General features: G+C 40.3%; 1 protein-coding gene across 1 annotated transcript; it reads left to right on the top strand.

Moving 5' to 3' along the window:
• The first annotated feature begins 824 nt into the window (after positions 1-824).
• smc5 (structural maintenance of chromosomes 5) lies at positions 825-24,548 on the top strand. The gene is made up of 24 exons (XM_081353526.1): positions 825-1,124; positions 1,196-1,337; positions 2,602-2,654; positions 2,747-2,909; positions 5,029-5,163; positions 5,260-5,400; positions 7,309-7,470; positions 7,562-7,633; positions 13,879-14,134; positions 14,317-14,471; positions 14,564-14,677; positions 15,566-15,660; positions 15,750-15,882; positions 16,661-16,834; positions 18,222-18,391; positions 18,565-18,688; positions 18,764-18,886; positions 19,864-19,992; positions 20,081-20,176; positions 21,646-21,750; positions 21,826-21,945; positions 22,110-22,289; positions 23,660-23,755; positions 23,846-24,548. Exons 1-24 carry the CDS (start codon positions 958-960, stop codon positions 23,984-23,986), a joined length of 3,246 nt encoding a protein of 1,081 aa, XP_081209652.1. The 5' UTR covers positions 825-957; the 3' UTR covers positions 23,987-24,548.
• The last annotated feature ends 524 nt before the right edge of the window (positions 24,549-25,072 follow it).

Below are 25,072 nucleotides of genomic sequence, written 5' to 3'. Positions count from 1 at the left end.
TTATAATGAGAGAAAGAGAGTGCAAAGTGATGTGAGAGACATGAAACTAGCACAACTAATCAGCTGCCTGAGAAAACAGTCGAGTATACATCATTATGTATTATATATATATATATATATATATATATATATATATATATATATATATATATATATATATATATAGTTGTATGTATTTTTATGTATTATATGGAATTAAATAAAGGATTTAAGGGGGAAAAACACTCACACACAAACTTTACTTAGCTATCTAAATGGGGACATTCCATAGACGTAATGGTTTTTATACTGTACAACAAACTATATATTCTGTCCCCTTACACTAACCTTGACACTAAACCTACTCATCACACAAAACTTTCTACAATTTAACATTTTTAAAAACCCTTTAATCACTTTTATACCAGATATACAAATGAGGACGTTTTTGGAGATTCTGTCAGGTTTTGGTCACTTCTGGGTACAAATTTGTCCTCCAAATATAGTTAATTATTAGGCACACACACACACACACACACAACAGAAAACTGTTAAGCTTACTGGAAGAAAGTTTGTTCATAACTTTGAGAGAAATGATAAGAGTAGTTTGTTAGTATGCTAAATGTAGTATTTATGCGCAATATAATAAGCAAAATGCTGCACATTTTGACAAAAAGTCATATTTTCAACTGTAAATATATGCATAAATTCAGGTCCTGTGCACATATACACTACTACATGATGTATAACTGGTAAGAATAGTTTGTTGGTATGCTAGTTTATCGCAGGCAGGGTAAATCTTTACTGCTATCTAGTGCACTGCAGCTCACTCACCGATCACGCATGACGCCCCATCATGTGACTACTGTGGGCCAATCATACGGCGACTTACTCACAACACCGGCGCGAAACGAAAGTGATGTGAGGCTGCCTCTGCCTGCTATCAACCGTCACTCAGGGGGATTTACGGGCAGAGAAATGGAGCTGCCGCAGAAGAGAAAACGAATAAGCCATGAATTAACCAACTCACAGCCCTCCAACCGCGCCGCGACACCGTCCACCAGCAGCAATGTCCCAGCAGGAGGAGCAGGAGCAGGAGGGTTCGTGGAGGGCTCCATCGTCCGCATCTCCATGCACAACTTCCTGTAAGTGTCGTGTGAGTGTTGACAGATTCAGTCTGGGGCATGCTTGTAATCACGCTCATCTCTGTTCTCAGCACATACGATCACTCAGAAGTTTTCCCCGGTCCCAAACTCAACATGATCGTGGGAGCCAACGGCACGGGGAAGTCCAGCATCGTGTGCGCCATCTGCCTGGGCCTGGCCGGGAAAACAGCCGTGCTGGGGCGAGGGGACAAGGCGAGTCTTATCCCACAGTTTCTGTTAGGCTTCAGACACTTATTCAGATGGTAAAAGTGTCATGAACACTTCCAATCATTTCACAATAAACTCTACAACTTTCCATACAATGTACCTGAAAGTTTGAAAGCTCACAAGATTCTTAAATATACACAGATGTTCATGTCTATGTAGTTTGACACACACACACACACACACACACACACACACACACACACACACACACACACACACACACACACACACAGTATTCACAAATATATGTGAATGCAATTTTTTTATTTGTAACTTAGATACTTTGCAAAGTGTACAAGCCAGTACATCTTAAATGTTACATGATATAATCAGGGATACTAACAGAAAGGGAGTTTTTACATAGATGCAATTCCTGTGGGGTTTTCTCTAATACATACTGAAATGTGGGTCCATGAGATTTGAATGTTTTAGATTTAATTTAACTCGTATAATGTACATTTTAAGGAATTGGTGCTTTAAAGTTTTCATGAAATCAAAATGGACCTTATTTATTTTAACACATATTACTAGTCTTTTGATGAACAATTAATCCATGCAAGTTAATACACAGAATAAAATAGTTTGTCGTGGTAATCTTAAATCAAAATCAGAAAATTTGCTTCTGCTCTGGAATAGCGTTCCTTCTCTGATGACGCTTGGGTTGAGTTTCCTTAACCACTCAACCGTCAGTCTGCTGTGAGCGAGGGATGGAGAGGAGGTGCGCTGAAGGAAAACCCTGCCCTCTATTCAATATTCCCTCTCACTTGGAAATATGTAAAGTCGGTTGCAATTTCCGGTTCACTGGGACTTTGATTAGCATTTAAAAAAAAGTATGATACTGAAATGTTTTCCTTTGTGCATACAGTTTTCAGATTTTACATTCAGAAACACCTTATCACATACAAGGGTTATTATCGCTAACTAAAACTAATACCATACATAAATATTTTCATAACCTGAAATAAAATATAAAAGACATATACATATTAAACATGTCTCATTTTCATTTAGTTTAAATTCATTCATTCATTTTCATTATGTTCGAAAAATATCTAAAACTGAAATAGAAATTAATAAAAACTATATAAACTTAAACACTACAAATTACTAAAACTTTAGGATGAGAATTGAAAATATAAAAACATAAATTCAATGAAAATTATAATAGTATATACTATACTAGTATAAAATATCACTGTTACATACTTGTCAATAAATAATAAATGAACTGGATATTTTTATGTTCTAGGTTGGTCTGTATGTGAAGCGAGGGTGTAATAAAGGTTCAGTCGAAATTGAGTTGTAAGTATAGATATATATGTATATTTGTTCAATTTCCATTTCCAAAAGTCCTTGGAGAGACATAGATTTGATCATTTCATCTTTGTGTCCAGATTCAGAGCGAGTGGAAACTTGATAATCACCAGAGAGATCCAGGTGGAGAACAACCAGTCGTCCTGGATGCTCAATAAGAAGCACTCCAGCCAGAGGGCTGTGGAGGAGGCTGTGAAAGAGCTGCACATTCAGGTCGGCAACTTGTGTCAGTTTCTGCCACAGGTGAGTGCTCTAATTATAATGAGGAGCTTTTATTGCACTATATATTGCCAAACATGTCTGTAAAGGTTTGAAGATTTAGTATATATATTTTTTTTTTTAAAGAGGAACTAATATGCTCTTTTACATGTTCAACTTTCTTTAGTGTGTAATGTTGCTGTTTGAGTGTGAAAAAGGTCTGTAAAGTTACAAAGCACAAAGTCGCTCCAAAGGGAGCTATTCTCTATAAGGGTTTTCGCACCAGAGGAACCTTTTCATAGTTCCTAGAACTATTGGCAGAAGTTCCAGGATTTTGGCGTGTTCGCACCGCATGAACTAGGAACGATTTTACTTCTAGGAACTCCTTTTGGAGGAACTAATGTATCTCCTACATCAGAGTAGGGTCTAAACCAGCACTATAGGAACTATCCGTGACGTTAGTGACGCTGATTTGCCAAACACACGCGAAACACCAGCACCCGCCATTTTTAAAAAGGCTGTGTAAACACCCAGATTATAGCCTATATATTTACTCCGCGAAGTAACTCTACGAAACATGGAAAACAGTGATAGATGGACCCCTTAACCTCTTCAACTTTGAGGAGACCAAGAGGAACATGATTATGTATTTCTGCTCAGCTAGCGACACTGGACATCATCCACACGGCATATGCTAATAACTTTTCATTACTGCTACTTTCTACGTATAATAGTTCTATCTAATAACATATTTGACACAACTGTTAGACCGATCGTAAACTAATGAACACGGAGAATGCGAGCACTGTGAGCTCAGGCTCTGAGGTTCTCTGTGCCATATAAAGGTCTGCCGCGCCGTCAAAATAAATGCCACAACAACAAGCACGACTTGCGTCACTTCAGAGTTCCTACTGGCGGTGCGAATGCAACCAGAAAACGTTCCTAGAACTATCCGGTGCGAAGGCCCCTTATATCAGTGTGCAGCAGAGATGGAAACTCGAGTCACACTTAAGTCGCAAAAAAAAAAAGACTTTAATTTTGGCTCTTGAGCAACTGACTCGAGACTTGACATGGACTTGAAGACAGAGACTCATGAAAAACACAAGTCATCCCCATGACAGCATGAAACACCTCATTTTACTATTCATTCCTCATTCATTCATTCATTACATGCAGCAGCAAACATCACAATTCATCTCTAAACACACCAAGCCAGTGTTATTATATACGCGTGTGACACATCTGAAGGCAGTGCTGTTATATAAATGAATAACAAGCCGCTATAATATAGCCACGTCTTACCTTGTGATAATTTTTGTGTCATTTAATTTGAAAAGCAATCAATTAATCCAAAGGGGAGCTTTGGTGTTGCACAGCTGTCAAGAGACTTGCTTGCTATCCATTTTCAATAAGTACATATTTCCATGTCCTTTTCCCCAAGTATTGACTGGCTTAAGCTTCCATACACATTTACGACCCTGTTCGACTCACCGTTATCCATCAATGCTTGAGAAAACTACATTACCCATCATTGCTTGAGAACTACAGCAAATAGCTCAAAATACACAGCATGTTTTTTTTTCTCGTGGTGACTGAGACCAAATTTTATGTTATGTATAGTATGTAATATATATTGTGTGTTTTAAATTAATTATTTAAACAATACTTGGTGTGCTTTATTGGACAATTCAAGTAATTAGTTTTGATATTTCAAAACTCTGAAAACTAGCTGAAAGAATTATTGCTAAAAATAGAACAAAGACTTGACATGAACTTGGACCCCAAAGACTTGTGAACATGTTTGGTAAGCACCGTTTCTGAACTCCCTGAAACGCCTCCATTGTGGTTTTGAGTTTTCTTCCGGGAATGAACACATCACAATATTCCTCATTTAAATAATTCCATCCCAATCACCCGCAGAATAAAGGGATGAGGCCTGGTTGAGTTAGTTAGTTGTGTGTTGAAACTGGCATTTATGGTAAGGGGCATTTCCCAAACACACTCGAAACGGCTGACCAATCACAACACACTGATCCAGCCGACCAATCAGAGCACGTTACTGACAGACCGGGAAGAGAGGCGCTGCAACAATGGAGAATGTGGTGAAAATAATCAGTAATATGTCCTCTATAATTAATCCTCTGCCTTTGATCTGGTGTCACAGGAGAAGGTTGGTGAGTTTGCTAAGATGAGTAAGATTGAGCTTCTTGAAGCCACTGAGAAGTCTGTCGGCCCACCAGAAATGTACGAGTTTCACTGCGAGCTCAAGACGTTTCGCAGCAAGGAGAGGGACCTGGAGGTGAACGCTTTTCTTGTATTAAAATCCAGTATATTGTGTTTATAGTCCTGATTAGGCCTTTCATTTTACTCCATGCTGTGTGTGGTGCTTGAACAGAATGTCTGTAAGGAGAAAGCCAACTTCCTAGAGAAGGCCAAGCAGAGGAATGAGAGGAACAAGCTGGATGTGGAGCGTTACTACATGAAGAAGAGACACTTGGACAGGATCCAGATGCTAGAGAAGAAGAAACCCTTGGTGGTGAGCATCCCATCTTACTAGGCTAAACTTTCCCAAAACCGGAGTGGAAGGTTTCTTTGATATTGATCATAAGTCATGATTGTGCACATTCTTTCTGTTTCATGTTGTTGCATTAGTGCTAAAAAGCTTTCCTGAGAGAAATGAATCCTCATTGTTAGGGTGGCCCTCACTCATGGTGGCTGACCGCTATGGTTGGATCACACAATGCACTGAATACTAGTCACTTTATTGTGATAACTCCCTATTATTAATATTAGACACTTTCGGTTGCCAAATAAATGAATCATTGATGACAAATACCTGGGACACCTCAGAATGTTTATAATTACTATGCTTCCATATAAAGTTGCAAATTTAAAGTCGACATGAAGTAGATGTTGTGATAGTCTTTTCTTCCCTATTGCCAAATATATCAGGGTGAAAAGGCTTCTGGAACAAGATCAAATGTAGGGCGGAACTTGATTTTGTCTATGGGGAATTGATTGAATGCTCGTGGTTTGCTATTGGTGGATCTCATATGAGTGACAGGTTATTGTCCCGCCCACATGCCTGTAAACACGACACCAATAGATGCCAATAAAAATTCCTATAGCTCAGAGAAACCTGAACAAAGATTTGCCAAGTTTTAAGTACATCGATCAAATGTCTAACGATACGATGCATTGATACTAGGGGTGCAACGGATCAAAAAACTCACGGTTCGGATCGTTTCTCGGATCACGGATCAATGATGATCCATTGCACCACTAACCTTTATTATAATACCTTTACCTTTATTTTACCTTTATTTTGACACGCTCCACATCCTCACGTAACTTTTCTCCGCTGAAATAGACGCCTGACAAGATTGACTGAACCCTTTGTCACAAAAGCCGGTATTTTCCACTGTCAAGGCATCACGCGTTCATGTTTTACAGCAGAAACGACAAGCCCCGAAAAGTCTGTTTTAGCGAATCAGTGCGCAGTATTCAGGTCAGGTGACAAGGCTGCTTGCTTGTCACTTTGAAAAGACGCGCTAGCTGAGAGGAGTTTCGTCATAAAAGGAAAATAAAAGCTGAAACTTTTTCATGTAATCTTGCTAAAACAGCACGTTAGTGGTGAGGGAAAAGCTCTCTGTATTGCATGTACGTTAATCATAACAACAAAGTTTGTCAGGCGTCTATGTCAGCTGAGAAGATTAACGTTACAAAGATTAACCAAGTGTTTTATTATGTATCATAGCAATTACTTGGCTTTGTTCAACTCTGAAACATGAAATGTGGAGTTATCTGCTTTTGCCACAAAAAAATAAATATATATAAAAAATACTTTCAATGAACTTTAATTTTATAAGTTATCTGTATTTTTTTGTTATTATTACTTAATCAAAACAATCCAGCTGCAGTTTGACTGATATTCAAATGCACAATATATAAAAAAAAACATGATATAATATGAAAATGAACAAGAACGGAGTTATCTGTTTTTGCAAATGAACTCTTCTGTTATACATTTCATTTGCAAAAACAGATAACTCCGTTCTTGTTCATTTTCATCATGTTTTTTTTTTTAACTTGTAACAAACAACTTGTAAATGTCCCAGTTGGGAGAGGGTGTGCAATTTTCAAAGAGTTTAATTAAACTTTCATGTTATATATTTTTGCATGTATTAGTGTGAGTTAATAAAGTAACTGGTTGTGTACACTTGGCACATAATATCTAAATATCGATTAATCGATCGATATAGCCCTGAATCGAATCATAATCGTATCGTAGAATTTTTTGAGGTATCGGCAAATATCGTATCGTTGGCTGAGAGAATCGATATCGTATCGCATCGTGATTAACTGTCCGATTTACACCCCTGTTTTAAAACCAAGTGCGCACTCTGAATGTATTTCTAGACTATTCCCTGTTTCCAATTTTTAGGAGTATGAAACGGCACGTAAAGAGATGGAGGGGGTGAAGAAGGACAGAGAGGAAATGAAAAGGAAGCTGAGGTCGCTGAAAGATGCTCAGGAGCCGCTGATCAGAAAGATCCGGTCGGTGGAGAGTCAGCTGCAGCCCATCGAGCAGCAGATGAGGGAGAAGGTCAGCGCAGACCACTGACCCTATTACCAACTCTCTGTCTCATCTCCTTCTATATGTAAAATTAATGACACTGGTTTTTTTTTGTTTTCAGACCGCCAGTATCAGAGAGGTGTCACAGAAATGTAAACAGAAACATGATCAGCTTGAACTGAGGAGTAAAGAGGTTTGTTCTGAAAGAGGAACCGCTTATGAAACATTTTAAGAGAGTGTTTTATAACAGTGGTTCTCAGCATGGTCACTACAACCCACATGTTTAGGTCTTTGAACCAAGTATTAATTTCTCAAAAATGGTTAACACTGATGAATAAACAGTATAAGATATTTTGACATCAATAACATGGGGGGAAAACTACCAAATAGATATTTTCGAAATCATCTCATAATTTGGCAGCAGGAATATTAGGCTGCTGTCACTTTAAGACCTGACGCACAGATCCATTATACTGTTACACTGAAAATAGCCAAAAATACAACGAAGTTCCACAGAAAGTTTTTTTATTACTCCACACTCTATTCTCCCGCAAATACCACAGAAGAACCAACAAGTCTCGCCGACTCACGCGATAATACATTCTTGTAGACTCTCGCGATAATACATTCACTCGCACATGAAGTTAACAATCTCCCTCTCTTCTTTAAATAAAAAAATGAACAGGTGATTTTGACATATTAAACATCGTCTCCAAATACAAAACGATTTTCAGAACACAGTAACATTTAAGTGAGCTTGAGTATTTAAACAAAAAAAAACTGTACCAAGATAAATGCTCAATAGTCCAGATATTACAGTTTCCATACACCCTCATACAGCGCTTTAAGAAGCATAAGTGAGGAAGCACCTTTCTTCGTCAAACAGTCAGCAAGTTGTGACTTGCCTTCTGACCAGCGCACTTCTTTGATTTTGTTAGCATGTAGGAGCTCTTTGACACCGCTTATTTCTAATCTTAGTCTCTTCTCTGTGACCTGTTTTGTAGACTTAAGTGCGTCAAACAGGGAATGGTTATCAGTAACACAAATAAGGGGGAGAGCATTAAGATCAGCTTTACCAGTGGTAAGCTCAGAGTAGAGCATAGTCAAGAACATAGCATTGTCAATACCATCTGACATGGCAAGGGTTTCTGCTGCCAGCGTACTTCTAACCACACGTCTGATTTTCTTAGACTGCCAAAACAGGGGAGAGAATTTTCCTGTTTTTGCCATGAGAGCAATTAAAGCCCCTCCCTGTGTACCTCCATCTGGAAGATTGCCCAGTGAAGCATCACTGAAGACCACCAAACCCAAATCATCACTGTTGCCCAAGTGTTGAAACTTAAGTGTGACCTTCTCTGACTTAAGTTTACGGATCACTTTGTTCACTTCATGTATGGACTGAACAGTAGCATTCTTAATGTTGGCTGCTAAGCTACATGTGTCAAACATTACATCTGGTCTTGTCTGTTTAGCAACCCACAGAATTTGTCCTATTTTGGACCTGAGTTGTTCTCTTTCTTTCTCGTTTAGTGGAGCCTCTCTCTGTACAGCACGTGCTGCTTGTAAGTGAACTGGTTGTAGGTTTTCAATGTAACTGTGCTGATGCACCTGCACTACACCACCCACAGTTGCAATGTCCATCCCCACGTATGAAAAACTGCCATGCTCTTCACGACCCACGTGAAATGCAGATTTAAGTACAGGGATGACGTTAGTTACAAAGTGCTCTGAACCTGCCCAAAAAAAATCATCCACATGGCATGCCAGTACTCCTGTCACCTCAGACTGCTCATTCTGCCAATAAAACACTGCAGGATCAACCCGTGACATTTTACCACCACTGTTCAGCATGAGTTCTTTGACCTTGTTGTACCAGTAGAGGGAAGCGTCTGCAAGTCCATACACACATTTCTTTAGTTTCCACAATGCATTGTTCACGCCTGCTTCTGGTGGAGGACGAATGTAAATGTCTCTTGAGAGTTCCATTCCCTGCAAAAAGGCAGACTTAATATCCATAGAATTTACTTTCCACTTGTTTTGACAAATAACAGCTAACAGCAGCCTGAGTGACTCTGATGCACATGTGGGAGAATCTTTTTGTAATTCATGATTATTGACTTCTTCAAATCCTCTTGCCACAAGGCGAGCTTTGGGAACAATACCATTAGAAGTCTCCTTCAACGTACAGACCCATCTAGTAGAAATACATTTCTGACCCCTGTCTGTGACCTCTTCGTAAACATTATTATTTTGCCAGTTTTCAATCTCTTGCTGTTTAGCAGCATCAAAAGAGATGTCTTTGGTAATGAGTACATCAGCATCAGTGTTATCACATTCAGTGAGAAGATCATCAACTTGTGACATGTCTAAAGCTTCCTTTTGGCCCTCGCTGCCATTTGGTTCAAGATACTGCACATTGTACCAGTTTTTATATTGCCCTTTTGCTTTTCCTGCTCTGCTTAAAACTCTGGCAGTGTGCTTAGTACCATCATCTCTGTTTGTAAACGTCACTGTCTGACCTATTCTCAGCTTGACAGCAGTGAAACTCACTGTATTAGTAGCATCACTCTCTGTCTCATTACTTTGTCTCATGTCTTCTCTTTCATCTGTTTCTGTGTTTTCAGGGATTTGCACGTTTCCATTAACACTCATTTCATCATCTGAATTCTCTGACACATCCGTGTGTATTACATTTTCCTTTTCTTTACTATTTTCAGGAATATCAGGTAGTCCAGGTTTATCCTCATCCTGTGCATTGACTTTATTCAGCCTGGACTGGTGTACTCTGACAAGAATCCCACCATGTCTGATAAACACTACAGAGCCATCCTGACCGATAACTACAGCAGGGCCTTTCCACTCTGTACTGTCTGCTCGTTTGTAGTACACTCTGTCTCCTGTCTCATACTTTTCATCTGTAGGCCTGACCTGCTTTCGTAAAGCTCTTCTTATTCTTTCTGAGCATTCCACCTCCGTGAATGCTCTTCTGGATGCATGCAATGCTGCTAGGTGCTGTCCTACTCTAGTACTCATAGAAGTGCTCTCTAGAGCAGGCAGTTTATCAACCAAAACTGAGGGAAGATTAGGACTGTGACCAAACACAAGCTGGTGTGGACTATAACCATGCACATTGATCATACTGTTTTTGGCCATTAGAGCCCAGTCTAGAGCAGTCTGCCAGCCACACCCGTTTTCCCTTTTCACCTTCAGGAGGATCTCAGTCAGTGTCATGTTGTGTCTCTCCAGCAGCCCGTTGCTCCAAGGACTGTATCCCGCTGTAGTCTTCATCTCAGTGTTGAATTTTTCTGCCATCTCTCTCAACTCCTCGTTGTTGAACTCGCCACCGTTGTCTGTGTATATTCGTTTGGGGGCACCATGAACACTTATCCACGAGTGAATGAAGGAGTTGACGATCTCCGAGGCTTTCTTTGTTCTCACAATGTTTCCAGCACTGAAGCGTGTGAAGTGGTCGATGATGTGGAGGTACCATACGCCAGGTTCCAGCTCATGTAGATCCATTGCCACCGTCTCATTGTACTCTGAGGCTAAAGGCAAACCAACAGCAGGCCTGGGCTTGGTCCTGCTATATCTTTGACATACCTCACAGTCACGGATGATCTCTTGCAGAATAACTGGACAGTCTTTGTCAGTATTTCCAGAGCTGAGGATGAGCCTCTGCAGCCGGTCTGCGGAGGCGTGGCCAAACTGCTTGTGGAGCTTCAGGAGAACTTTACGCTTCTCTTTTGCAGACATCTCTGCTGTAACGACAAGGATTTCACTTTCATTGGTGTTCGCTTCAGTATTATCATCTCTAATGTCAACACAATAGTGTCCCGAGCTAGTGAGCTCAAGAGGCACTGGTTGCTTGAACATGACAACTCTGTCATTCTCCATGTCTAAAACAGTTCCTGCTCTCTTTAGAGACATTTTGCTCAGCAGTAAAGGAATATCAACAGGAACAACTTCCGTTTCAATGTGACATTTTGTTTGTCCGATCTTAGCAGGAAGCTTCACCTTTCTGTTGGATTGTACCATCTGACCGTCACCAAATCTGAAAGGTCTGCTGCTTGAAGATTCTGTTTGCAGCAGTTTGTTTATTTGGCTTTGGCTCAGGTCTTTCATGTAACTATCCAGCCACTTCTCACCACAAACTGTACGTGTGCATGCAGTGTCAATGATAGCTGATCCCAGTGATTCAGTTAGAAATATCTCAGAGTCCGTCATGACTTTTGTAAATAGTGTAATGTTACACTCTTCCACATCTTCTGTTAGCTTTACTTCATTTCTCCGATGAGGACAGTCTTTGGCCCAATGGTACGTGCTCTGACAAATGACGCATTTTGTTCTCTTACCATATTTGTCGAGTGGGTTTGTACCTTGCTGTGGCTGCCGCTGTCTGCTCTGTGACGGGCCGCTGTTCCATCTGAATTTGCCCGATGGCCTTTGCTCCGTGAAAAACGCCGCATCTTGAGTCTCGCTGCCGCCGCTTGCTCCACTGGTTTTTCCTCCGAAAATCCGCTTCAGCGCTGACTTCATGGATGCGAATGTCAGATCCGTGCACGCTGTAAGTGCTAGCTGCCTACTCTTCTCCTCGAGACAAGCCGTGTCCAGGAGTTTAAACGCTAACACAGCGTCAGGCAGGGTCATGTTGTATTTCTTCATCCGGTTGTATCTTTGCTCAAAGTCTATAATGTAGTCCGTCATGGACACCGCACTGTCTTTGGAAATCGAGTCGAAATGAGAGTATGCTTCATAAGCGCGGTCTTTTTCTTCTCTCAAGAATATCGCGTCCAGCTTAGCTAGCAAGGTTTCCATACCGTCATCTTTGTTTAGATCGTTCGCGGGTATTTCCAAAGCGGTCTCTCTGGCTCGCCCCTCGAGCCCCAGCACCACCGCGAGTGCCTGCTTCTTCTTTTCTAAGTCCGTAACAAGTCTCCACATGCTAACTTCATTTTTCCAGCACTCGTATGGTCGAGCTTCATCAAGCTTAGGCGGTACTCTGTAGTTGGAAACCATCCTCTGCTACCATTGAAAATAGCCAAAAATACAACGAAGTTCCACAGAAAGTTTTTTTATTACTCCACACTCTATTCTCCCGCAAATACCACAGAAGAACCAACAAGTCTCGCCGACTCACGCGATAATACATTCTTGTAGACTCTCGCGATAATACATTCACTCGCACATGAAGTTAACACACTGCGTTTCCTTTCTCAACTGTTTACATTCACTTAAAACATAACTGACTGTGTTCACGTGAATTCTCACCAAGACTGCCATTTTGACATTATTTAGTGTGTATTTGAATGTTTAAGCACAATAAGCAGCTAAAAAGTACTCAATTTAGTACTGAGAGGCGGATTTATGTGCCACGCTCTGGTTGTGAGCGCAAAATCTGCGGGATTGAGTGAGTGAGGAGAGGCGGGTGTATGTGTCAGCTCAAGATGAGAGAGCGAGAAAGTGAGTAAAATGAGTATTGGAAGTGTTTCTGATATTTCAGTGTCAAAAGAATCTGTATTTTTGACAACACTCCATTGCACTTAGTTTATTATTTCAGATGCCTTTTTAAAAGACTACAATTGAAAAATGTATAGGCTATAATATATAAAATTCAACCCGGCAAAGTGGCTAGTAGCAGTGACTTACACACCACTCCTGAAATCCTTCCGCATTTGGCGGGTTGCCGAATGTTGATGTCAAGCCCTGCTAACATGAACTGTTGATGAAACACATGGACACTGATCCTGATGAATAGAATGAACATGCAAATCCTTCCCAGGAAGTCAAGACAGTGCGTTTTTCTCAGGCACTCTTTACTTAAACTGCGGCCTAGTCCACACGGACATTTTTTATAACCGGAGTTTTTCCTCCTGCGTTTAAAAAAAAATCCGGTCCACACATGCTCGGTTTAAAAGAAATCTCCGCCTACATGAAAACGCAAAAACACGCTATCACGTGCTGTCAAGAGCATGTCACACCAGCAGGCGGCGATATAACCCTAATCGTAAAGCCACGTCGGCCAATCAGAAGCCTGAATCAGAAGCAAAAACCCCGGTTTTACTGTCTACACGACAACACTGCAACCGGCGTTTCTGAAAATCCTCACCCTGGCAGGGGTTTCAGTGACCTGATACTGCGTTTCCATGTGGACGAACGGCCGAACCGCGGAAAAAAAGTCACGGTTATAAAAATACCTGTGTCCGTGTGGACAAGGCCTGCATCTGACTGAAGAGTCAACGGCTTTTACACATGTCTTTCAAAATAAAAGTCCCGCATTACTAAAACATTTGGAATTACGTTTGTTGTTGTTTCTTTGACCGCACACTCCAAGACCCACTTTTGGGGTGAGACCCACCGGTCGAGAAACGCTGCTTTATTACACCAATAAAGACTGTATTAAAACACTGACTGATCGCTGTGTCCTCTGTCAACCGCTAGGTGGATGACATCAGACAGGACCTGAGTCTGAAGCAGACGGAGGAGGTGGACCGGCGGAAGCGGATTGGACACACGCAGCTCATGATCCGAGACCTGCAGAAGGAGCTGCAGAACATGAACAGCATGGAGGACGTCACGCCTCAGATCGAGGCTGTGAACGCAGAGCTGAGGACCATCCAGGATGAAAAAGCCAAACTGGAGAGCGAGAGTTTGGACCTGCGCAGAGATAAAGACGAAGCTTTTGGAGAATTAATGCGTAATGCTTGATAGCACAAAAAAACATACAAATGTGTTGTATAAACAGGACATTTTGCAGTTATAATGGTGTTATATCTTTGCCTGTTGTGGAGAAACCACTCAAATTTAGCATATCAATTCTATCAGTTCATGGTACTAAGTCGTGTACTCATTTTTAGTTTGTTGGTTGTTGTTTTGAAGGTTTGCAGAATCATCTGAGGAGTCTGGAGGACATGATGAAGGTGAAAGAGGATAAGCTGCGCAACCGTTTCCGTGACACGTACACGGCCGTCAAGTGGCTGAGGGATAACCGTCAGCGTTTTGAAGGCAATGTCCACGAGCCCATGATGCTGGTGGTGAGAGCACAGCGGCTCATTCACTCGCTGTTTTCTGGACATGGCTGTCCAAGCAGATTAGTTTGATGTTCTCGCAATTTTTTTTTTGCCAGATAAATGTCCGTGATGCTCGGCACGCAAAATACATTGAGAGTCACATCCCTCTAAACGACTTAAGAGCCTTCGTCTTTCAGAGACAGCAGGACATGGAGAGGTTCATGGCAGAGGTGAGAAGCTCCGCATGTAGTACTTGAAGAAGCTGACACAATGAGTATCTTTTTTTAATGTTTTTTTTTTATTAGGGGTGTGCGATATGACTAATTTTATTTCATGATAACGATATATATCTCACAATATAGTTGTTTTTGCTTTAGATAAGGTTATCTATCATCTTTCATAATTCTTGTCACCATTTTGCATATGACAAAAAACGAATACTAGCCTAAGTAAAAGAAAAAAAACAACAACTCAAGCTTACTGAAGACGAGTACACAGTGATAAAGAATGAGCAAAGAAAACAAACTACAGTAGAACAAAGACACAAATGAAATGGACCAACCTGAAAAACTTTAAGCACTAGAAATGCTACATAAAATGTATAATCAAATGTATAAAAAACAATGCATGGTCTTTACTGTGTAAATTAAAAATACATTTACTCTTATTAAAGTGATTCAGTCAAGAGCAGTGAGAGATTTTCTCTCTTTTGTTTTTGTTTGATTAACATTATTAACGACAGCAGGGACATTTGGATGCTGTCACTTTAAGACCAACAAGTCCAAAATCTCGTACCGATTGACAAATTTCTACGAGTTAATCGTGTCAATCGTGTCTACAACAAATGGTCAGTGGAGGAAAAAATGGTGATTGCTCACCATGAACAATTTTCTGTTCATTTTATATGAAGTTTGTAAATGTTTGAAACCCTGTTACCAAAATTTACCATGTCTATTTGCAGTTAAAAGCCTTAATTTATGTGATATGAATTGACACAATTGATGTTATTTTCTATCAATAAACATAAAATAATATGATGCAATAAAATAATAGCATAATAAATATCTATAATAGATGTAAGTGAAGTAAAATCAGTAAGATGTGTCATGTTTTCTCAGGTGCGAGACACACAGAAGCTACGAGTCAACAGTGTCATCGCTCCAGCTGAGTCCTGCTCGACCAGAGCACCATCACGACCCCTCGAGACTCTAGAGTAACACCTTCTTCTTGACCTGCTGTACTAATACATCTTATTCAGCTCATTTTTAGCTTATGTATTTATGCATTTTATTTTTTTGGCAGGCAGTATGGCTTCTTCTCGTACTTGCGTGAGCTGTTTGATGCTCCTGAGGAAGTCATGAGTTACTTGTGCCATCAGTACAAAGTCAATGATGTACCTGTAGGAACAGAGAAGACCAAGAACATGATCGAGAAGGTGGGTCCTCCTTCATTCAGCTGGGACGCTGCCTAAAACTCTTAAACACATCATGTATTTGGGGGGCCTATGGTTTCAGTGTTGTAGAAAATGTGGATAGCATCGCAGAATTTACTGTTAAATTTCAGCCAATTTTGGATAAATCTAAAGTAGGACTGTACACTTATTATTGACTAGCATCTAAATATTAAAGCTCAAAAGCAATTGAATCAGAAGTCTGCATGTGTCTGTGTGAATGAGCACCACAGTTTCTACACACTACACACACACTGAAGCATTTTCAGCATGTTTTCAGCCAGCGTCTGCCATCTCACTATATGGGGGCGTGAACACATGAACATAATACATTTGTTTTAAATTATAAAGCAGAATCTCGAAAAGGTAAAAGCGATAGCACAGAATTTCAGATTTGTTTTGTTACAATTATTAAATCGTTAAAGTTTTAATTGAGTTGACATGCATTCTGATTATTAAATGAAAATTGATTAAACAATTAAAATGGAAAACACGGAATTTAGGAAAAATGAAACTAAATTCATATGGTCCTTCAATGACTATTAAACATATTTTACTGGACTGCAATGTTTTTAATGTAAATGGACAACGGTTTTATTCAGAAATGTGTTTGTATTTAAAAGATTATGTATTTAAAAAAGTATCACCTGAAAGTATTTTAGAATTGTCTTATATAGTTTTTTGTTAGTTGTATGAATTATGTTGTTTTTGCTAATGAAAATAGCCTTGTTGCTGACATAAACAAATAAACATTCTTTTGCAGGTGATCAAAGAGGTTCAGTTGAGGATGATCTACACAGCGGAGGAGAAGTACACCGTGAAGAGGTCCTTCTACTCTAATAACGTGGTCTCCAGTAACTCGGCCCTGCGGCCCTCACAGTTCCTCACCACAGCCGTGGATGCGGACGAGAGACGCCACCTGGAGGAGCAGATGAGAGTGAGAGAGGGAATATTCCACAAAGCGCATAGATTCTAGCCTGGAAATCCAGACCTAAATCTAAAAGATTAATGGTCTGGCGTTGACTAATGAAAATCGGCCAGCTCGAGGGGCGGCACCAAGCGTGCATTTGAAAATCTCACTGCACGCAATTGGATAACACTACGACCAATCACAACAATAAACCCCATACGCTTAGCTACCAGCGGAGCTAACTGGTATATTAGACTCTTACCGTATCCGGTCGGCAAAACAGCAAAAACGCCCTTCTTGCAAAGGAACGATTCGAGCGCCGTCTTCTGTTCCTCTTTTAGATAAAAAGCCAAGTCTAACTCGTTCATTGTAGCGGCCAAAGCTGTTTCAAACAACTGGTGTTCATCCATAGCCATCTTGCAATGTTTACTAATGACTTAGACGTCACAGCGCTGTCGTCATCTCGCCTCTGGCCCGCCTATATCAGATAACCCGATGTGATTGGTGCAGCTCAGATCGAGGGGCATATTTAATGAGCATCATTATTCGACACCAGAGTAACTCGCTGAGCAAATTCAACTTGTGCTCTCGCGAGAACTCTGGATTTCCAGGGTACATAGATTCTAAAAATGTGCATTAAAAACTGTGCTTAATTCAGGTGGATATATATTTTTATATCAGATAAGAAGACATAAGTATGATAGAAAAACCTTCACTGAATAAATCCCTCGATGTGCAACAAAAAAAACTCATGTGATTTTGCCTCAACAGTGGATGTGATTGGATAATGACTAACCAGCGGACCAATCGCATCACAGCATCTCAAATGTTGGTTTGGTGGTTCTGAAATGCCTGAGCCAAAGTCTGTCATCAGAATGATTTGGTTTAATTCCCTCCCAGAAGCGTCTCGCATGATTGTGTTCCCAAACACCAGCATCCGAATGCAAGAGAACATGACATGCGTTTATATTGTTTATATCCGTCTATGCGCTCTGAGACGCAACTCATTTATGATGAAGGAAAAAAGAGCCACAGTTTCTTCCCAGATTGCAGCAGCTTACATTTTTATTACAGATATTTTGCGCCAATTTCCCAGGAAGTGACGATTTTGTTCTCTTGAACACATGGGATGGAATCATTGCTTTATTCACAATTAATTTTTTAATGCGATATTCTGATTTTGCGTATAAGTTAAGTCTACCACTTTGATAGTAGAAACAGCTCTTGTCACCACTGATTTAAACGCTGCAGCAGATTGGAAGATATATTGATTTACTTGGTTAAATCATTAAGAAATAGCTTTAGGGGGCTGTAAAATATTGTACGCTTCTTTAAAAGCTGATTATTATTATTATTTAATTTTTTTCAGCTCCACTTTTTGAATGTACTGTGTGATTTGACATCTCGTTGACAGGCAGCAGACCAGCAGGTGCGGAGTATTGATGAACGGATGGCAGCCATTCGTGAGCAACAGGCTCGACTAGAGCGGCGTGATAATGAGCTGCGTGCTAAGAAGAAGAAGCTGTCTGAGCTGAAAGGCAAGAAGAGACAACTGGAGCAGAAAATCAGTACAAAACAGGACAGGTACCTTCTGCCCATCCGTGCGTTTCATTTCATATTATTGCTAAGGCAAGCGTCTCATTGCTACTGCTCAAACTTTGGGTGAAGGGTTTGTTCAGATCAAACTTTCTCATCCCACACTCTGTAACAGACATGAACGATACCTTCTTTACTTTTGTCTTTTTCTCTCTGTGTAGTTTGAGGCAGATGGAGCAAAGTGAGATCAACTTGGAGACAGTTGAACAGGAAACGAATGCCAAGATCGCTGCTGTAAACAACAAGAAAGTGGCCATAATGGAGGAGTATTTGAGTCACATGCAGGTGTGTTTGTGCTCTCTGCATGTTGGTTTCTACTCTCAGGTGTTCTTTGTCTCATGACTGTGTGTGTGTGTGTAGACGAAGGCCAAGTTGAGTATGGAGAAGGTGTACTTGGCTCTCCAGAGCGCAGGTCTCTCCGCTGAGAAAACCAAACTTGAGACGGACTGCAGGGAAGGCTCATCTGAACTCAAGCAGGCAGAGGTCAGACCCGTCTCTTCCACCCACATGTGATGTTGAACAAATAAATTAAATGACTCTTTATAATCCCATTTCAGTTATTATACAAATATAATATATTATTGCATTAATATACTTGTTAATATAAGAGAAGTTATTATATTAACTCAATAACTTTATTTATTTTGTAATATTCTATCTATTTTAAAGGTGACTTGATATTAATTTCAATTCGTACAAATACAAAGAATGTGTTTTTCCATTGCACTGTGACACTGCTCCATTGTTTTTATGCCATAATGGACGTGTTTGACCGTTGCGCTCACGTCTTCTGTGCTCGGGTTAAAAGAATTTCAACTTTTAAAAAACGTCTCAAAGTTTTTAACCACAAAACATGTTGTGTAAATGGCCCACTATTATTCAGGTAGAGAATTTGAATTATTGAGGATAATAGAGTATATTTTAAGGATGCACGATATTTCGGCCACCATATCGGTTCATAGCTGATATTTGTTCATTTTTCATGTAATCGTTATCGGCCCGATAAGAAAATTTGGCAGATATATTAAAGCCGATAAATAATGGATTATTTGGCGCACTGTTCGCTGTGATGGTTCTGAATTGCTTGAAATATGATTGGAATCACTTCAAAAAAAGAAAATACAGTAAAGTGCAACATGTGAAGTGCAAGTCTGTCATATAGGCTACTTAAAATTACGAGAACATCATTATAATTGTGTGCTTGGGACATGGATTTTAATGGTGAGACTTTTGTTTTTGGAATCAGGCTCTCAAAAGATATATCATAATTTGGATTTAGATTTATCGGCCAATATATCGGTTATCGGTATAGCTTTCAAAGTAAAGAGTTATCGGTATCGGCCAACATTTTCATATTGTGCATTCCTAGTAAATTTTCATTTCGTTAATGAAAACTTCCTGACCCACCGATGAATGGTGCCCAGTAAGACCCCAGAACGTGTGTCTGTGTGTCGGCACAGGTGGCGTATAAAAAGCTGGACCAGATAAAGAACAATCTGCTGAACACATGCAAGACCCTGATGAGGAGGGTCGGCGAGATCTGTAACATGATCCCTGGAGAGACGGCGGTCCCAGAGGAACTACATACAGTGAGCTCGGTCTACCTCAGACATCTGTCCTCCGTTCTGTGTTTAACTCATTATTTTACAACATTATGTGTGTGTGGTTTCCCTCCAGGCCTTCAAACAGTTGCCTGATACACTGGATGAGATTGATGCCATGTTGAATGAAGAGAAGACCAGAGCGGAGTGCTTCACCGGCCTCAGTGATGCTGTGAGAACAACTACACATCAGCTCATTCACACTTTGCCTAACCTCTGCCTTTACTAACCAGTCCTAACTTCAACTCACACTGGAAGTCTTGAAAAGAGGAACCATTCTGAATAAGAATAGTTTCTTGATTTCCAACTTGACACATGTGATGCCTTAAAGAGCTCCAAGTTTAGCTTGAGTAATATTTTCCTCAATATTTGACCGTTTGGGGATCGATGTCCTCTGATACCCATGTCCATCTTGCAAATGAACAGAATGTCAATTCCAAATTGTTCTTGCAGCCTGACTGATTGAAAATATGCCATTTCTGATGCCAATTTTTCCCCCCAAATGCATCTCAGTTGCTATAATTAAATTGTATAAGCATATTATCTAATGGTTGACCAATTGATCACCAAGGCGAATATATAGAGTGCAACAGTCGGATTCTGGAAGTTAAAAACTATTATTCATTTTCTCCTTGGGGAAATTGATTTTTAATGATAACTTTAATAAGACCTACTGTGAGCTTACGAGGTTGTTAATCGATGGAATTTACTTTAACGTTATTTTAACATCATTGTTTAACAGCAAAATTTGTGCTGAAAAACTACATTACCCATGATGCTGCACTGCAAATGACAATCTAGTCTCCATATGCCCTCAAAATACTTAAAACATTTTTAAATGATTAGTTTTATATTCTCCATTGTTTGTAATCTGATTATGCTGTTCGCAAGGCTTCATGGGATTGTAGTTCTTTCCTTCACTAAATCTGTTTACGAACACAATCTTGTATTTTTGTCAGATTTTCAAATACCTTTTTGCTTCAAATCAAAGTTTGTAATGTGATTCTCCTCGTAGCTGATTGGCTAGGCTTATAATGCTTTAACAATTTTTCTTTTTAAATCCCTATGGATTTTGCAGAACCACCGGCGCTGATTTATTTTTTTTTGGTCGGTGTGTCAAAAGAGAGACTTTTATTTTGAAAGTGCTGAGAACCAATGCCTGATCTCCCATTCTCCTTCATTAGTTTACCGTCTTTGTTTGACAGATCTGATTAATAAATGATTAGACAGTGCTGTTAAACAGAACGTAAACGGTATACAAATAAATATTTGTCTTTCTATTAAGTAATTAACCGGCAAACAATATAATACTTTCTAATCCACTGTGCATCCAGCAAATACACATTTATATGACTGAAACAAGTCTTTGAATACCTGATAATTATTTAATTCCGTGAACCTTGCGAACTTTAACGAATCCAGCTGTCAGATCCTCTGAAGTGTGCATTTCAGTCAAACCTCTCTGATGCATTTCATTGGCCAGTTTCTCATTCTGAGTGTAGTTTTCCATAGCGACCCACTTGCTAGCTGGAGTTAGCAGCATAAATACTTCTATATAGTCAATTCTAATGAAGATGAAGAGGAGAAGGGCTGCTTGTTCGTTCCTGCCCTGTTTGATGCGCTGCCGGTCTTGACCCTCAGGTGGTGGAGGAGTATAACCGACGCGAGCAGGAGATTCAGAACTTGGAGAAGGAGCTGGACGACAAGACCAACGCTCTGACCACTTACCGTCGAAACATCGCTGAGGTGCGTCCCACCTCACACAGAGACCCTCGTCATGCAGACAGATGAAGAGTAACCAAACTCTGATGTGTTTCCCAGGCGAAAGAGCGCTGGCTGAACCCTCTGAAGCTGCTGGTGGATCAGATCAACGAGCGCTTCAGTGATTTCTTCCGCTCGATGCAGTGCGCTGGAGAGGTGGATCTGCACTCCGAGAATGAGGTGAGACTCGTTCTCCTGCTCTCTTTGTGTTAGCAAAGTTTCCTTTCTTTGATCGTTTTGAAAGCCGCCTTCTCAACTTGTTCTGCAAACATATCGCAGCTTTAAGCAACATAACACGGGGTGTCAGACTCTAGCAAACGTAGCATTGTGAACGTGTGTTTCAGGAGGAGTATGACAAGTACGGCATCCGCATCCAGGTGAAGTTTCGCAGTAACGCGCAGATGCACGAGCTCACGCCTCACCATCAGAGCGGAGGAGAGCGCAGTGTGTCCACCATGCTGTACCTCATGGCCCTGCAGGAGCTCAACCGCTGCCCCTTCAGAGTGGTGGACGAGATCAACCAGGTCAACCACCTCACGACTTACATGCTCTTTCAGATAGACCTCGTGCTCCAGACAAACCAGCGCACACACATCCCCAGAGTTTTGTATATATCATCGCCGTCGAAGCGGATTTACTTATTGTAGAGTTTATGAAAGTTATAACGATGAGCATTGTAATGTTTGAAGCGGATGCCATAACTAATGTCAGTAGACCAGGAAGATTTTAAACGAGCCGTTCATTCATAAATCTGTAAGATCGTTCCTTCATGCTGTGGAAATACAAACCAGAAGACAACGAGCGCAGCGCTGAAAAGGGGCGGGGCTACGTAAGATCTACAGGTGTCTGATGAGAAACGTGCATCAGTCGTTGAATCAGGTCTCAGGGTATTATAGTAACTAAAAAGAAAACTATTTAAAAAATGTCTTGCATTCAGACTTGTTTTATTCCAGCTAATTCCCAAAGCAACATTTCTCATTTCTATTTAGTTTAACTTGATGTACTAAAACAACTAAAAATAAAATCAATTCAAACTATTAATAAAAACTATAGTGGGATCTCAATAATACTAAGATAACACTGGTGTCAGTCCAGTATCGTTGAGTAAGGGATAATGTTCATCCAGCCGGTTGTTATCCCAGAATAAACCCCGACAGGGTGATCCTGCTTCAGTCTGAAGAACAACCCGCTGGATGAACATTATACATTATCCTGCATATTATACGGCTATTGCCACATGAGTAAATATTCAAGTCAAAATATCTTTATTAGCTCTTTAAACGCAAAGCTTCCACGTTCAAACTAGACGGACATTTAAGAGATACGGTTCAGTCATACCACTTATTACACAGTGTTTCGCCACATAAATAATAATGGGGATATTGATCTGAGATGAAACTGATTTAAAATCGTTCCTGTTTGTTATAATCCATTGCAGTGTGCAAAACAATAGACTCAAAATGGCAGCAGCAGCGTTTGAATGAAACGAGAGAGCGAGGCCACCATACCGCATGACATGTTAAAATAACTCTACACGAAATGTTGATTTGACTGAGTTATGAGTTGACTGAATATTTTATTAGCTCACCAAACGCAAAACTACAACAAGGAAAACCCGTTCCCAGCAAGAGGGGAATCACATACCACCAATCAGAATCAAGTATTCCACAGAGCCGTGTAATGATGTTTAATAATTAATGACGTAAATGTTTCTTTAGTGTTTTCAGTTTTGGTTTAATAACTCAGTTTGGTGTCCGCTTCATTGTTGCTAATCCGTATGAAATCAGTCACCTTAGTAGAAGAACATCTAGTGCAGTTGTGGTATTATGTTTCTCCGTTCCTCGGGTGGAGTGTGTGTGACTCGTGTGTGTGTGTGACTTGTGTGTGTGTGCAGGGGATGGACCCTGTCAACGAGAGGCGAGTGTTTGACATTGTGGTGAGAAGCGCGTGCGGTGTGAACACGTCTCAGTATTTCTTCATCACTCCTAAGGTGGGTTTCCTGAATACGGTTGTGTGTGACATGTACACTGATGTGCGTGTGTAACTGTGTGTGTGTGTGTGTGTGTGTGTGTGTGTGTAGCTCCTGCAGAACCTGCAGTACGCGGAGCAGATGACCATCCTCTGTGTTCACAATGGACCGCACATGCTGCAGCCGAACAAGTGGAGAGAGAAGGACTTCCTGCGACGCGCCCGACGCACCAGACGCAGACAGGTCTCCTGAACCGCCGGATGTGCAGCTCGAGCTCTCGTTCCGTCACACGTTCATGTGCTGTTGAGCGCCTGAGTCCTGATGAAAGGGTTTCTGTTCTAATGTAATAAATGCAAACCAGCAAATGTCTAGCGTATTCTCACCGATCACTGCTATTATTATTATTATTGCTCATATTTAGTAACCGCCATCCAAAATAACTAGAAATGCCAAATTGTGCCCCTCCTCCACAGCCCAATATTTGACATTTGAATTTTTGACAAAAAGTTGAGGCTGGTCATAATTATTGAGCCGGCCAATCATATCAAAGGCGGCGAGACTTTACTGATACCAACATGAAGCGCGTCACTGCAGATTTTATCGGTGAAGGAGTGAGAAGATGTAGTTTGTTTTACGATAGAAATGTTACATTTTGCCATTGTTAATTGAGTCGTTTATGTGATTTATTTAATTGCTCAATAGTGTATATTAAAGCATTGTTTTCATTTTCAGCAGATGAATCAGATTGAATGTTCTGTTTCAAAATGATATCATTTGCAAACAGTTCAAACTGATTAAAAATCTTGTTCTTGTACGGTTCTTTATTTCTGAACATTCCTTCAAGACAGAGTTTCCGTACTAAATCCAATGGTTGGATGAGTTGCTGGGTCATCAGTTTCACTGTACGTCACTCCGCTTGTTCGACTGCTGGCTTTCACTGTATTTCTGCAGTTAACAGAGACCGTCTTTGAGCGAGACATTGAATCATTCACTCAAAAACACTGAGGAAGCGCACGTCGTGTGTAATGAAGCCTTGCTGGTGCGTAGCATTGTACCTAATAATGTTTGCTTTGTGAAGCGCCTTTATATCGTAAAAAAATTTAATTTAAGCTTGTACAACATATCCCTCTAATGGTCAAAATAAATAACATGTAACATTTATTTATAAAGTAGTAAAACACTTCACACATCTTATATTCCACTTATGCTGATGCAGGGCTAGTTCAGTTAGTCATTCTGATTGGGCAATGGCTGGTTTTGTTACAGATCTGGCAACCCTTTTTAACCCAAAGCCCTTTCATGTTATTTTGCACAAATAAATCTTATAATGAACAACTT

The sequence above is a fragment of the Scardinius erythrophthalmus genome (genome assembly GCF_964197995.2).
Source record: "Scardinius erythrophthalmus genome assembly, chromosome: 23".
Lineage (NCBI taxonomy): Eukaryota > Metazoa > Chordata > Actinopteri > Cypriniformes > Leuciscidae > Scardinius > Scardinius erythrophthalmus.
The sequence above is the reverse complement of the archived record's forward strand: the minus strand, read 5'-3'. Positions and strand labels throughout refer to the sequence as shown.